Source organism: Sorex araneus, chromosome 2, assembly GCF_027595985.1.
Source record: "Sorex araneus isolate mSorAra2 chromosome 2, mSorAra2.pri, whole genome shotgun sequence".
NCBI classification, from domain to species: domain Eukaryota; kingdom Metazoa; phylum Chordata; class Mammalia; order Eulipotyphla; family Soricidae; genus Sorex; species Sorex araneus.
In genome coordinates, this window is record NC_073303.1 from 24,865,520 (window position 1) to 24,879,151 (window position 13,632).

General features: G+C 40.8%; 1 protein-coding gene across 1 annotated transcript; it reads left to right on the forward strand.

Annotated features, from left to right (window-relative positions):
• Positions 1-1,680: 1,680 nt before the first annotated feature.
• PXT1 (peroxisomal testis enriched protein 1) lies at positions 1,681-12,961 on the forward strand. Its single transcript, XM_055124324.1, is given in 4 exon segments — positions 1,681-1,847; positions 1,995-2,158; positions 10,405-10,535; positions 12,857-12,961. Coding segments are annotated over 4 exon segments (567 nt in total).
• Positions 12,962-13,632: the final 671 nt, after the last annotated feature.

A 13,632-nucleotide genomic window follows, 5' to 3' on the forward strand; every position in this document is an offset into this window, starting at 1 on the left:
AAAAAAGCATCCCAGATTTTGAAGACATGTGTTAAAGTTTCAGTTATAAATTTTATATTGCTTACATATTGAAATGATGACATTCTAATATGGATATATTGTGTTAATTAATATGTATCATTAAAATAATTTTACCAATCAGTTTTTGCTATTTGAGTGTAGTTACTATAAATAATACAAATAATTTTGTGTGTATTATTATACGCACAAAATTATTTGTGTGGGGCCGGAGCGAAAGCACAGCGGGTAGGGCGTTTGCCTTGCACGCGGCCGACCTGGGTTCAATCCCCGGCATCCCATATGGTCCCCCAAGCACTGCCAGGAGTAATTCCTGAGTGCAAAGCCAGGAGTAACCCCTGAGCATCGCTGGGTGTGACCCTAAAAGCAAAAAAAAAAAAATTTGTGTGTAGAGTGGCACTTTTAAAAGTCATCCCTCTTACCTTCTTCCTTTGTTATTTCAAAGAAAGAAATATTCTGAACTCTCTTATCCAGTTTTCCCCCTTCTAGTCACTGCTAAAATTTAAAAGGTAATATAGAAAGTCAAATTTTGTGGCCAATTATTTATAATTTTCATAAATTTATTCACAATAATTCATTACATTCAATATTCCAACACCAATCCCATCACAATTATACCTTCCCCACCACCATTATTTTGGATTTTCCCAATCACCACCCAAGCCTGTCCTCAATAGTAGACCCTAAATAATTTATTTTGTATTGCTTGTTATGAATAATCCACTAAAAATGATCAAAACATTTTCCTTAGAAGAAAGTGAAAATTGTTGTATCCCATCCTGGAGCAATTGAGTTCTTGTATAAGAGATTACTAACATGCTGTTATAGGTTGAACCTTGTGTTCTAATATTATTTTTTATTGAGATCAGTTGTCTTCTACTTTACACCCCATCCGATGTGGTGTGATACTTCTGGTACATCAATAGTACAGAGTATGAAATGTCGTGTGGCCACAAATGCAGCCTCACACTCTAGGAATTCTAAAATTCTGAATGGGTGATACAGCTGGAGTTAAATTTTTAACTGGATGGTGACTTCAGGGTCTGGAGGCATCTCTGCAGCTTAGTGATCTCTTCTGCCATTTATTTGCGAATCTCTAGTTCATGGTGTGGCCAATATTTTCTAAGAGAATTAAGTACACAGGTAGAAGATGAAAGTCTTTGTTCAAATTTTCTACTTATTGGATTATTGCAATAATATTTTTAAAGGAATGGATGAAGAATAGTCATTATTGGTGTGAACCTATAGAGGGGACTATGTGTACATGGAAGATTAAAGACAGAAACAAGAATTATTCTGGGCTGGAGTGATAGTACAGTGGGGAGGGTACTTGCTTTGCTTATGCCTGGTCAACCTGGGTTTGGTACCACATACGGTTTACTGAGGCCCTGCCAGCAGTGATTCCTGAGTGGAGAACCAGGAGTAAACCCTAAAAGTGACAGACAGAAGTGCCCCGCCTAAAAAAAAAATAATAACAATTATTTCTGGGAAGGGCACACACACACACACACACACACACACACACACACACACACACACTGAAAATAGGACAAAGAAGGAATTGCATCTCCAATCTTTCTCTAGGTTTTCAACCTACTTTTCTTTTGGCTACTCTATCTCTTTTTCATAAGGACCAATCTAGATCATTCCCTTGATGTAATAATGGCTACTGAGAAGATGAAGAACAAACTGCTGGAAGATGAGGAGGGTGACATGGATGCAGCCGATATAGGAAAAATAAGCTACATGGAAAGATGTTTATCTACGTTGAAAGAGGCCTTAGTGCTTAGACATTTTTTAATCTTCTACTCAAATCCACTACCTTTTGTGTACGGAATAAAACTAATGGACTGAATTATGGAAGAAATAATGGAATAAAAACTGCTGCTTATGGTAGAATATCAATACTCATACCATTAATATTTATAGAAAAATGGGAGTTTCTCTGAAAAATATATTTTTCAACAGGGATAAAGAAGAAAAAAACATGAGGTCATTGTTTATCAACCTAAAGAAGTTCTGAATCCCTCTTCCAAAGTAACGAATTGTTGCAAACCGCTGTGGTGAAAGAGCTTTCAGAAAGCATGCATGACCAGACTTGTCAGCAACCAGTCACTCTCGGCTATGGCAAGAAAACCAGGTAAGAAATTCTTCATATTAACACCAAGATAAATATTCCAGTTACTATTATTTTTCTTGTTGTTGGGAACATAAAACTGGGCATGAAATGAAATACTTAAATATTAACTATAAGGAGGTACCGGCAATGTTCACCAACAGAGTTTTGTTTATGGGCCACACCCTGCGGTGCTCAGGACTTACTCCTGGCTCTGTGATCAGGGAACACTCCTGGTGGGGCTCTGGGACCAAACTGGGTGCTGGGGATGAAAGGTAGGTCGCCCGAGTTTCACCACCGTATTCCTCTGTACTATCTCTGCAGTTCCAGTTCCAATAAAGTTTACAGGTGATAAACTGATTTTGCCTCATGATATTAAATTTTACTTCTCATTAGTCCTTAGGCACTGATTTGACAAAGAATTAGATGGTTCGACTAAAAGTCGATCCATTTTTTATTTTAATAAGGCTTTTTCTTTAGGCATAATCTGACATTGTATTTGTGAAGGTAGATAAAATTGTTTCATTTAAAAAAGAAAAAAAGCGTGATTCTTAAATATCCCTGATTGTTGGGGACAAGACCTATGATTTAAAGAGCATTAATGAAAAGCTTTTGAGGTGCTAGAGAAATGCCTTGCAAGGACAAGTCCTTTGATGGACAAGCTCCATCCTGAGAATCTCTGATCCTGTGAGAACCTTGGGCTGGTGGCGGCCCTGGTGACCCCCAGCATCCACTGGACAGAGCAACACTACAGCCTGGCCCCTAGCTTTGAACTTGTGTTTACAGTTCATTGCAAAGTGGTCCCCAGACTCCCTGTGCATGTATTGGGAACCCCCCATCCCTTCCAAAAAAAGAGGTGCTGGGATGAAATGGATGGGATATTAGGCTTTTATATGGCAAATATGGTAAGCACCTGAATTATTAAAACAAATTATCTTAAATCTTAGAATTTCATGCCCCTGCGAAGGTGTAAATTTCAACACCTGATTCGTGCCAAGTGAAGGCATTTTCTAGAACAAGCTCAACTGGCTGAAGTATTGCATTTTCACCAGGGCGGATTCTGTCGACTACAAAAACTTTCTAGAGGGGCTGGAGCGATAGCACAGCGGGTAGGGTGTTTGCCTTGCACGTGGCCGACCCGGGTTCGATTCCCAGCATCCCATATGGTCCCCTGTGCACCGCCAGGAGTAATTCCTGAGTGCAGATCCAGGAGTAACCCCTGTGCATCGCCAGGTGTGATCCAAAAAGCAAAAAAAAAAAAAAAAAAAAAAAAACTTTCTAGAACGTGTTTTTTTTTTCTTACTTGCAATGTAATTTCCACACTGTAACGCCCACCCGTGTGGTTCCACTCTGTCTATCACGGAGGCAAAGACTTTCCATCTAGGGGTTCCCGGAGTTCCAATTGGTTCACCGAGGGCCCAACCAATAGAAATGGGGGGAGCCCACATCAGCCTCTCGTTTCTTTCCCTCACTTCTCGGGGCGCTTCTCCCCATACACCTGGCGACACTGAGAGGCGCGCAGGGCGAGGGACGCGGGAGAAGCTCGGGGGAGAATGCGCTCGCGGCTGCCTGCCGGGAGCCTGCTCTGCGCCTGCGCGGTGCGCACGCGCGCCTCATTGGCCCCCGCCGGCCCACGTGACAGCCACGCCCAAACGGCCGCGGCTCGACGCGGTCCCCGCGGTCCCCGCGCTGCCGTCCCCGCAGGTGCCGCGCAGGTGCCGCACAAGCTCCGGAGGCCTGGGGGGAAAAAAATGAAAATTAAAAGGCCTCGAGTCCCGAGGAAAACTCTTACGGAGGAAGCCGAGCATCTCTGCGAGGATCCCTTCTCCCCCAGCGACGTTTGTCCCGGGCCGCAGCGCCGGGACACTGGCAGTCCCAGGCCGTTAGTGGCCTGAAGGTGACTGGCTGAACCCCAAAGCCGCTGTGGCTCAGGGGGAAGCTACACACAGAAGCTTAATTGGGGGGGGGGGAGCGAAAAGGAAACTCCCCCTAACTCTGGTGTGAGAAACGGTCACGCCATGGGCTTTTTGTTGGTTTTATAGTTTTCCTTAGGAAAGTTGAGGGGGTGGGTGTCCCTGTGGTGTGAGGGGGATGAGAACCTCGGGGAAACGGGACCGGAAAACCAGATGGGCCGAGTGAAACCCCCCCACCCCGCAGCGCTCCTCTCGTTTGAACCCGCCCTAAATTACCGACGGGAGAGGCCATGGGAAATAAAGCCCCTCCCCCGAGCACTGTGGGTGGGAGCAGCAGGTACAGGAAGTGACGGACCGGGCCTGAGGCATCCTGGCATCCTCTGTCCCTCCGAACAGTGCTCGTTTTCGGTTTCTGTCATGTTCAGGTTCTAAGACTCAACCCCAAGACCCTGGATGTGCTGGGGGCGGGGGGTGTGTTGCACGCAGCCTCGAAAGCCCCAGGCTGTGGCTACACCCCAGAAACTCTCCTCCACTCCTCTACTTACCTCTTTAAAAAATTTTCCATACAACCCCCCCACCCCACCCCAAAATTTACGATCTGCTATATTCCAGTCACTGCTGGGTTCTTAAGGTGACAATGGTGTTTAAAAATAATAACAGCCTCTTTCCTCCTGGAGGGTTGGATGGGCTGCAGGAGGCAGGTACTGGTCAATCACACACACACACACACACACACACACACACGCACACAGGAGGCAGGTGCTGGTCAATCACATACACACAGGAGGCAGGTACTGGTCAATCACTCACACACACACACACACGCACACACACAGGAGGTAGGTGCTGGCCAGTCACACACACAGAGGAGGCAGGTACTGGTCAATCTCTCTCTCTCTCTCTCTCTCTCTCTCTCTCTCTCTCTCTCTCTCTCTCACACACACACACACACACACACACACACACACACACACACACACACACACACAGAGTGTCAGGTATAACGTGGTAAGTGGTAAAAGAGGCCCAAAGGTTATCCTGGGGTTTTGATGTAGCAGAGAGGCTTCCTTCCATTGAGATGAAATCCTGGACGGAGACCTGAAGAGGCTAAGGGAGGTGGGAGCTGCAGACAAAGAGAGCAGCCTGCGTAAGGGAGAGCAAGTCACTTCTTCCCTTTCAGTAACTGCAAACCCACCCATTTCAAATCACTGTACCTGTGTTCATCTTGCCTCTGAGTGGAAGACACTCAGTGGAAGATACTTCTTTTTTTCAGTCAGTTTCAAGTTCTCAGGGAGTACTTCACTGAACCTAAAATAATTATTATAGACATTATGTATCCCAAAAGTAATTATGTTAATATATGCCTTTAATGTGTATTATTACCTTTTTTACAAATAGGCAATAATTAGAACAAAATGTAGAATATGTGTAGTCATAGAGCTAATAGTGCTATGTAGATATATATATATATATATATATATATATATATATTCCAAATGGTGAGAGATCATAATGTCTTGGAAGATTTGTATAAGGTTTCTTTGAGACTGTAACATTTGAGATATGCTTCTAAGGTAAGATTTGGTCATAGGGAGAATATAGTTCAGTTACAGTAGGTGGTTCAAGAAGAGTCAGGAGATGGTGCAGATAACATTCTAAGGACCTTGGAAATCAATCCAGTGAGTTTGTAGGAAAAAAATTGAGAAAAATATTTTATTTAAGATTTAAGACTTTTTAAAGATATTTTAAAGTTTAAAGTAGTTTAGTTGGCCTCTGGGATCATGCTCGTGCAGCAGCAGAAAGGCCACACATGTGTGGCCGCTGCGCTTAAATCTCGGCGGAGGGCGGGGCCGGTAGCCCCCACCCCTGGGTTCTCCCCCGTCCTGCAGCAGCCGGCTGATACCTCCATTTTGTACTCAAAAAGCGGTGATCACCATGCTGTGCCCGGAAAGGAAAGGTTGAGAGAAAGAAACCCTTCCCCCCTGGCACCGCATGGGGCAGTGGCTCAGTTCACAGTCTAGAGGCATTTCTGCCTGCATAGCCCCACGCCAGCCGAGGAGAGGAAATATCCTTCTTTCTCAGTTTTTTTTCCCTTTTCGGGGAGAAGCGGCGTGGCATCCGCCATATTATGAGGTCTATTAAGCAGGTACGAACTTGGTGGCACTGGAAGGAGAAAAAAAGAAAAAAAAATTATGTACTTCGAATAGCAGGAGTTCATATCTCTTCACTCTCAGCAGTGGAAAACTAATTATCAAATGCAACTAATTATCAAATGCTTCCTTAGCAGTAGGGCTGTCTTTTTTGGGGGGAAACTCCAACAACAATAGTGAGTTTTGTGTTGAAATATGGAATGTAATCAAGGTAAAGAGAAAATGAAGTGAAATTTATCAGTTACACAGGCGGGGGTAGGGGCGCGGGGGGTGGGAGGTATACTGGGGATTTTGGTGGTGGAATATGGGCAATGGTGAAGGGATGGGTGTTTCAGTATTGTACAACTGAGACATAAGCCTGAGAACTCTAACTTTCCACATGGTGATTCAATAAAACAAATAACTTTTTGTTAAAAAAAGATATTTTTAAGTTTACCTTGGAAAATTTACATTATACCCAAAGGTTGCAATAATGAGACTATGGCTACTCATATACCCTTCACATGACTTTACCTTGTGTGTGCACACGCATACACATGCACATATGCTGCCAGGGATCAAATCCAGTGGCCAGAACCTTATACATGCAAAGCATCTGCTCTACCACTGAGTCACATCTTTTTGCTTGTGTGCATGTGTGGTCGCATTTGCTTTCTCTTTCTCTGCAACTCCCCCTTGCCACACTGATATACAAGCATGTTTTTCCTCTTCCTCCTCCATCCCCTGTCACTTTATTTAAACCTGTGGTTTACAAAGTCGTTCATGATGATTTGTTACAGGCCTTCAATATTCCAACTCCAGTCCTACCACCATTATCACCTTGTCTCTACCATTGTCTCCATTTTCCAATCACCCCTCAAGCCTGCCCTTATAGCAAGCCAATAGTAATTTATTTTACATATAGCAAATGATCAAAAAATTATTTCTGCAGAAAAAAATTTGCAAAAGTTGCTTTATCTCACTATGAGGGCGTTAAGTCCTCGCCTAAGAGTTTTTCTAAGCTGTTGTTCCAAGTGAAGCCTTCTGTGTTAATGTTTTTGTGAGTTGACATTTGGTTGGCTTCTGCGTCACATCCCATCCAACCTGGTGCACTACTACTGGGATGTCTGTGTTGTAGAGTTTGGACATATTGCACGGCTGAAAATACCACTGCGCGGTCTAGAAAACACAGTATGTTTTACTCTGAGATAAAATTGAAGACATACTAGCTTCATCTCTAAATAATTTACCATTTTGCCTCCCAAGAACAAAGGTTTTTTTTCTACATAACCACAATACAATTGTAATATTACTGTGATAGTTTTAAATTTTAATTGTAAATAATTTATTCAATGATTGTTAACAGATGCTGTGAGTTTTAAGTAGCTTGACCCTTAAAATGTAACTGACATATTGAAAGTGTTGAGTAAGTTTTAAACATGTTTTAAATTTTATTGTTAAAAATTACAGGATATGCGAAGGTATATTGTGAAAATCTTTCCTGTATTTTCTTATTGAATTTGCTCAGTTTCTACTCTTGTCACTTAAAATCATAGGTTACCATAGTATTTAGATTATTAGATTATTTATTAATTTTATTTATGCAAATGCAACTAATTGTAAACATATTTTTTATTCCCTTTATTCTTATTTCAAGGGGATTATTAAGTACTGATCTTGTTGTCTCACTTAACTATATGATCAGGATATCATTTTGCATTAATACATGGAAAGCCTCCGCATTCCTTTTTATAGGGTCGTTATATTTCATTTTGTGGGTAAATTCTAACTGATTTAAGTTTGGGTTTTTCCCATGACTAAACACTGAAATCAATGCTACAACAAATTTGCTACAGCAATTGTGAGAGTATCTCTAGTCTTAAAAGTGTAAATGTGTGATTGTGTATTATTGTTGTTTCATAATTTTAAATGAAAATTATCTTCAAGATAAACTTAAAAGATTTGGCTGTTTTATTTATTTTTTTGTTTTAATAACTTATAAGAGAAGAGAGCATTTTTACCCAAATTATAATATACTTTTATAGCCCATTGTCTTCCTACTGTATATTTATCATTATAGTGAACAATATCTGTTGAACACCATTTATTTATAATGTACTCAGCTAGGTCTCAGATTTCTGGAATTGATACATGTCCAGAGGGTTCACTATCTGATTGGTCAGACATGCACAAAATATTAAATTAGATTTCATAATGCAAAACATACCTCTCAGTTCTTTCTTGCGCCTATCTCCAAGTCTGTCTTTCTCTGCCCCTTTCCCTAACTAGCCCCAAGGCTTGATGGCTTTCTTCCTTTATTCCAAGATCTATTACTAGAGGATAGACTCAAGGAGGCTACAAATATAAGGAAGGACTTGGGTGAGTTTCTGCTAATTCTTGTACCTTAAGGAAAATAAGGGTGAACTCGGTCGAGTTCCTACGCTGCACAAGCAACTACCCTGTCAGAACCACGTGGTAAATGCCGGGCCATATCTGTGTCTATTTGATGTGCTCAGCCTAGGAATTAACCACTGCCACCATGTTCTCAGGGGAATTATGGAATTTAGACAGGGATGATATTTAGCTCTTTAAGGTCAAGAAAAATATATGGAAGTGGCCTCAAGCTAGGGAGGTGGTTCTTTGTCTTTAGGAGGAACGAATATATGCAGAACTTCAGTAACCGCTGTTTCTCTCCAATTCCAGTTCCATCAGGAGAGTAATGAAAGTAGATAACAGCAGAGATATTTGTTAAGATATGTGGGCATGAGAACACTCAAGGGAGAGTTTGGGGTGAGGGTTTTTAAGGAGTTTTAAGGGTCTTTAAGGGCTTTTAAGGAGGGTTGTTGAGATACCCAGACAGCGGAGTATGCATTAGGGTTTGGCATGAGTCATACAATTGGAATGGTGCAGAAATTGGACGTTTTTTATAAGGACTGCATGGTTGCTCATACATTTTATGTATAATTAGCATCATATTCAACTATGGGATGTATAACTTAATATGTATTTTGGTTTACTGAGGAGGAAAGTGAAATAGGGTTATGGTTCAATCCATCGACTATGCCCCGGATCTGACAGGAAGTTTCTAAGGCTGCCTTGGGTATGTCTCAAGGTCCCTTTATTTTTCTTTAGACCCAGAGCTAGTCCACTTTGTTTCTTATTTTTCACACTGCTACTCCTTAACACATTCATTACTAGTATGTATTTAATTTGTATTCTCTCTCCCTAATGCAGATGGTATATTTGTATTTCCTATCTGACAGTTAGACAATTAAACTCATGGTGTAAATCATTATGCTTTTGATAGCACAGCAGGGCTGGCCCTAAAACATATTTTGAAAGTTGATATTTAGAGGACATCTCCACTTGGTTACTCTTATGTCTCCCAAGTCAGAAAATTTTCCCTATCCATATAATCTGTTACCAAGCTCAATTCAGATATTATCTTCTTTGGTACATATTCCCTGATTCTCTAATGCAGACCTTGATTTTACTTGGACATGTTGGATTGAGCCTTATGTCTCTCTCCCGCTAGAATCTTTGAGGAAAAAGGTATAGGGAATCTTGTTCAAGGACTATGGACAAAAACACTAAATAAAAAAATCTGTTCTAAAAGTCACTACTAACTACATATAGGTTATTGAGCACTTAAATATGGCAAGAGCAGTTAATAAAAGGAATTTTTAATTTATTTGATTTTAAGTTTAAAAATTGATCCTTTGATTTTTGGGGGGAAATTAAGTATGCTTTTAATAATTTGGATATATGAATATACGTTTTAAACTATAAACTTTATGAAATCTAACTACAGATCAAGGTTTTCCAGTGAAAAGTTAGCACCTGAATTGAGATATTCTGTAAGTATAAAATAAACACTGGACTCAAAGACTTGAGTATAATAAAAATATTGTAAAGCATATCATTATTTTATATTAATTATATTTATATTTATATAATTTTAATATGTAAATATGTTAATTGAAAATATATATATATTACCCATATTAGATTTACCTAATTTCACCACTGAAAAAATTTAAATGAGTAATTAAAATTATATTTCCATCATACATAGTTAATACATTTCACTAAAAGGCTTTGCTTTTTTATAGTCTTTATGATGATGCAATTTCAGCCTCTTACTGATTAAGACAGTTTTTGATGACTAGTGAGCAATTTACAGTAGTTAATGAGATTATCTCTTTTAAATTGTTTCCATTAAAATCAGATCACAATCTACCTTCTCAGTCCAAGGATAATAGCATTGGCCAGAACCATAACCAGGAAGAAATAATCCCCAAGTTGGCCATGCAGCTAAGAAACATTGGGGACACCATCAATCGTAGGATGGTTCATGAGGTGAGTGACTCTTCATTTTCCCTGGAAAGGGCCTATTAGGTAGGAGAAACCAGAGAGAACAGTGACTGGGAACTAGAAGAATACATGGATTAGTAAGATACCAGCCCACCAAACATTAGATTTTAAAATAATGGAGCTGGTAATGTAGCTCAGTGCTAGAGCATGAACCTTTCATGCATGAAGCCCTCAGTTCTACCCCTGGCACTACAAAAAAATAATAAATTGCAAAGAAACAAACACTGTGTTAACCCACTAATCTTCCCGCCCTCCTCCCCCGGATAAACAAAAATAAAAAATAAATTAAAAATGTGAACTTAAATCAGAGCCAGTATTTGGTTTCATATTTGCTATTCAAACTAGGGTCAATAGAGTAACGGCTTCAATATCACTTGGCAGCAAATCAAATATATGAAATTTTAGTTCCCATTCCACAACAGTGGAATCAGAGCCTACTTTTTTACACACACCCCAGGGAATTTGTGTGCATATTGAAATATGAAAAACTTTGCTCCACTCCCCTCAAATAAAGGTGTACTGGAGCTACAGACACACCAGGAGAGATTCTGATTTATAGGAATGAGGTGTGATCTGATCAGGCATTTGAAAATATTGCCTTGTTCAGAGAAACTCTGCCTGAGATTGCTTTCTCCTTGAACCACTTCAAAGATTATGACCTAAGCCAGGATTTCTTATACATGTTTTCTCTTCATGACCCCTTTTCACATAAGAAATGCAATTTGTGCATCACTACCAGAAATGCCTGATTCATTACACAGTTTATTCAGAATTTAGTTTTAATTATTGTGTCTTCAGAAACCTTTTACTGCTGCCAAAGTTTTTACCACACCCTAAGTTTAGTTTTGTGACCCCATGTGGGATCTTGAACCCACAATTTTAGAGTATCTAAGTCATATTCACACCAATTTTTCTTACTTTCTTCTGATCATTATAAGAGATAATGAGGTAAAACAAATTAATGTTTGTAAAATTATAGGTAATAAAACTACAGTGAACTTAATTTTCTTCCAGAACTACCTGTAGTTACCAGAAGAGAGACTAGTCACCTGGGGCTATTCCCTGACAGGACAGGGGTCTGTTCCTCAGAGTCCAACTTCTTGTCTTTAGTTACATGCACCTTTCCTGTGATGATCTGTTTTAATTGTTGCTGCTACCATCATGATGGTTTCAGGGAATCCCATGTTCTCTGCGGTGTTCTGATCCAAATGTTACAATAAACAGCCTTTCCCAAAGACAAAATGTGTATGCAAGATCCCATTAACAACACAACTAAAATGAAAAAGAAATAGAGAGGTAATAAACACAAAGTATTTGATAGACTAATTTGTTTGAATGAGATTCAAACAAATATTCATTTAGTGCCTAGTATATGCCAAACTCATTTCGAGGCACAGGTGGTTAAAGAAGAAAGCAGGATAGAAAATGGGTCTGCTCTAACAACTCTTCATGTAAGGGGGGACAGACAGACAATAAAGCAGAGGAGTCTATAAATACTCTAGTCCAGAGATTTCCAGACTCTCCCTTTGGCCTACTGTTCCATTTCAAATAAAAAATATGCTCAGTGCTCTCCTGGAAATCTTTTTCCAGTCAACAGAGAGTGTCCCTAAGTGTATACAAGGGGCTACTGTAGCCCCCAGTAGATGTCAAGGACTGAGGCTGGAGCACGTGTGGTATGCTTATAAAGAATAGGTAAGAAGTCAGTTTTGCAGAACCTGAGTGAGGGAGAGAATAGTCAAAGACTTGATCAAAGTACTGGGTAGGGGGCATCAGATCACTTCTTCCTTCAATGAGCCACTGAAGGGCCACTGAGGAAAAGAGCTACGTTTCAACTGTCCCGGAGGCTGCTGCATTGAGAATAACCAAGAGGAGGAACGAGGATGATGCATCTCCCTTCTTTCTTCTCCTGATGGTTCCATGTAACTGTGGTGTTCACTTACTACTCTGCTGACCTGCTGGGTTCTCGGTCATCTCCAGGTTTACTCAGATTCACTCTCCTTTTCACTCGGCTCTTCCTGTGTGTTCTTTCAACACCAAAGTCAGTTTCCTTGCAGTGGGAAGTGATATGTGAAACCAGAGGAAGAGGCGACAGCCCTTAAAAAGAGCCTCCATTTGCTGATGGTGTAGAGGGGGAGCCACTGGGTGGGGAGCTTCCCAAGGGAGTGTGAAAGGGTACGGTCATTACAGGATGGGACAAAATACTCGCCTTCCATTTGTAGAACTCATACCAAAAGTAACCCAAAAGCTGGTTTGTGGCACTGACTGAATTAATATTGTTTTCCTTGTATTATTTTCACTTCTCACAGGATCTTCAACAAGAAGGCAGAGATGCATTGGCTCGTTTTGTCATATTTTTCTTTGGAGGAGTTGATAGGTTCCTGCACTTCCTCTGGAATAACCATTTGATGTAAAGAAAATGCAGACATCCAGTTCTGTTTCTCTCCGCCCTCTGAGAAGAAACCTGAATCCCCAGAATGGATGGGAAGAAGATCCTCTCTGTATCTGTCTTTTTACCCATCAGTGTTGGTTTATGCCTGGAGTTTTGGAAAGCTGTCAACTCACTGATCATTGTCTGCTCCAAGCCACTAGCTCTGAGATGTCTAGAACCACAAGCTATGAGATATCTAGAACCATGAGCTGTGAGAGATCTAGAAGCACAAGCTGTGAGAGATCTAGAACCACGAGCAGTGAGAGATCTAGAACCACGAGCAGTGAGAGATCTAGAACCACAAGCAGTGAGATGTCCAGAGCCACCAGTGTCATGGTAGAGCTCAAGGAATACGGAGAAAACGCCAGAGAATGCCAGTGCTCCTCATAAAGAACCCTCCATCATCCCCTGCCGTGAATGAAGCTGAACCTCATCCTCAAAACAGAGGACACCAAATAGATGCTTCCTTGGGCTTCTCTCTGGGTTCCATGCCCTCCAGCCATTTGTTGCCTGAGGCCAGATTGCAGGGCACTGTCTTCTCCCTTTACCTTGTCTACCTCACAGATACTCTCTCCCCCAATTCAGAAGTATTACAAGTACTGAAGTTTGTTGTTATAAATAAGCTCTATGTATGCATTTTGCATGTTTGTAGGA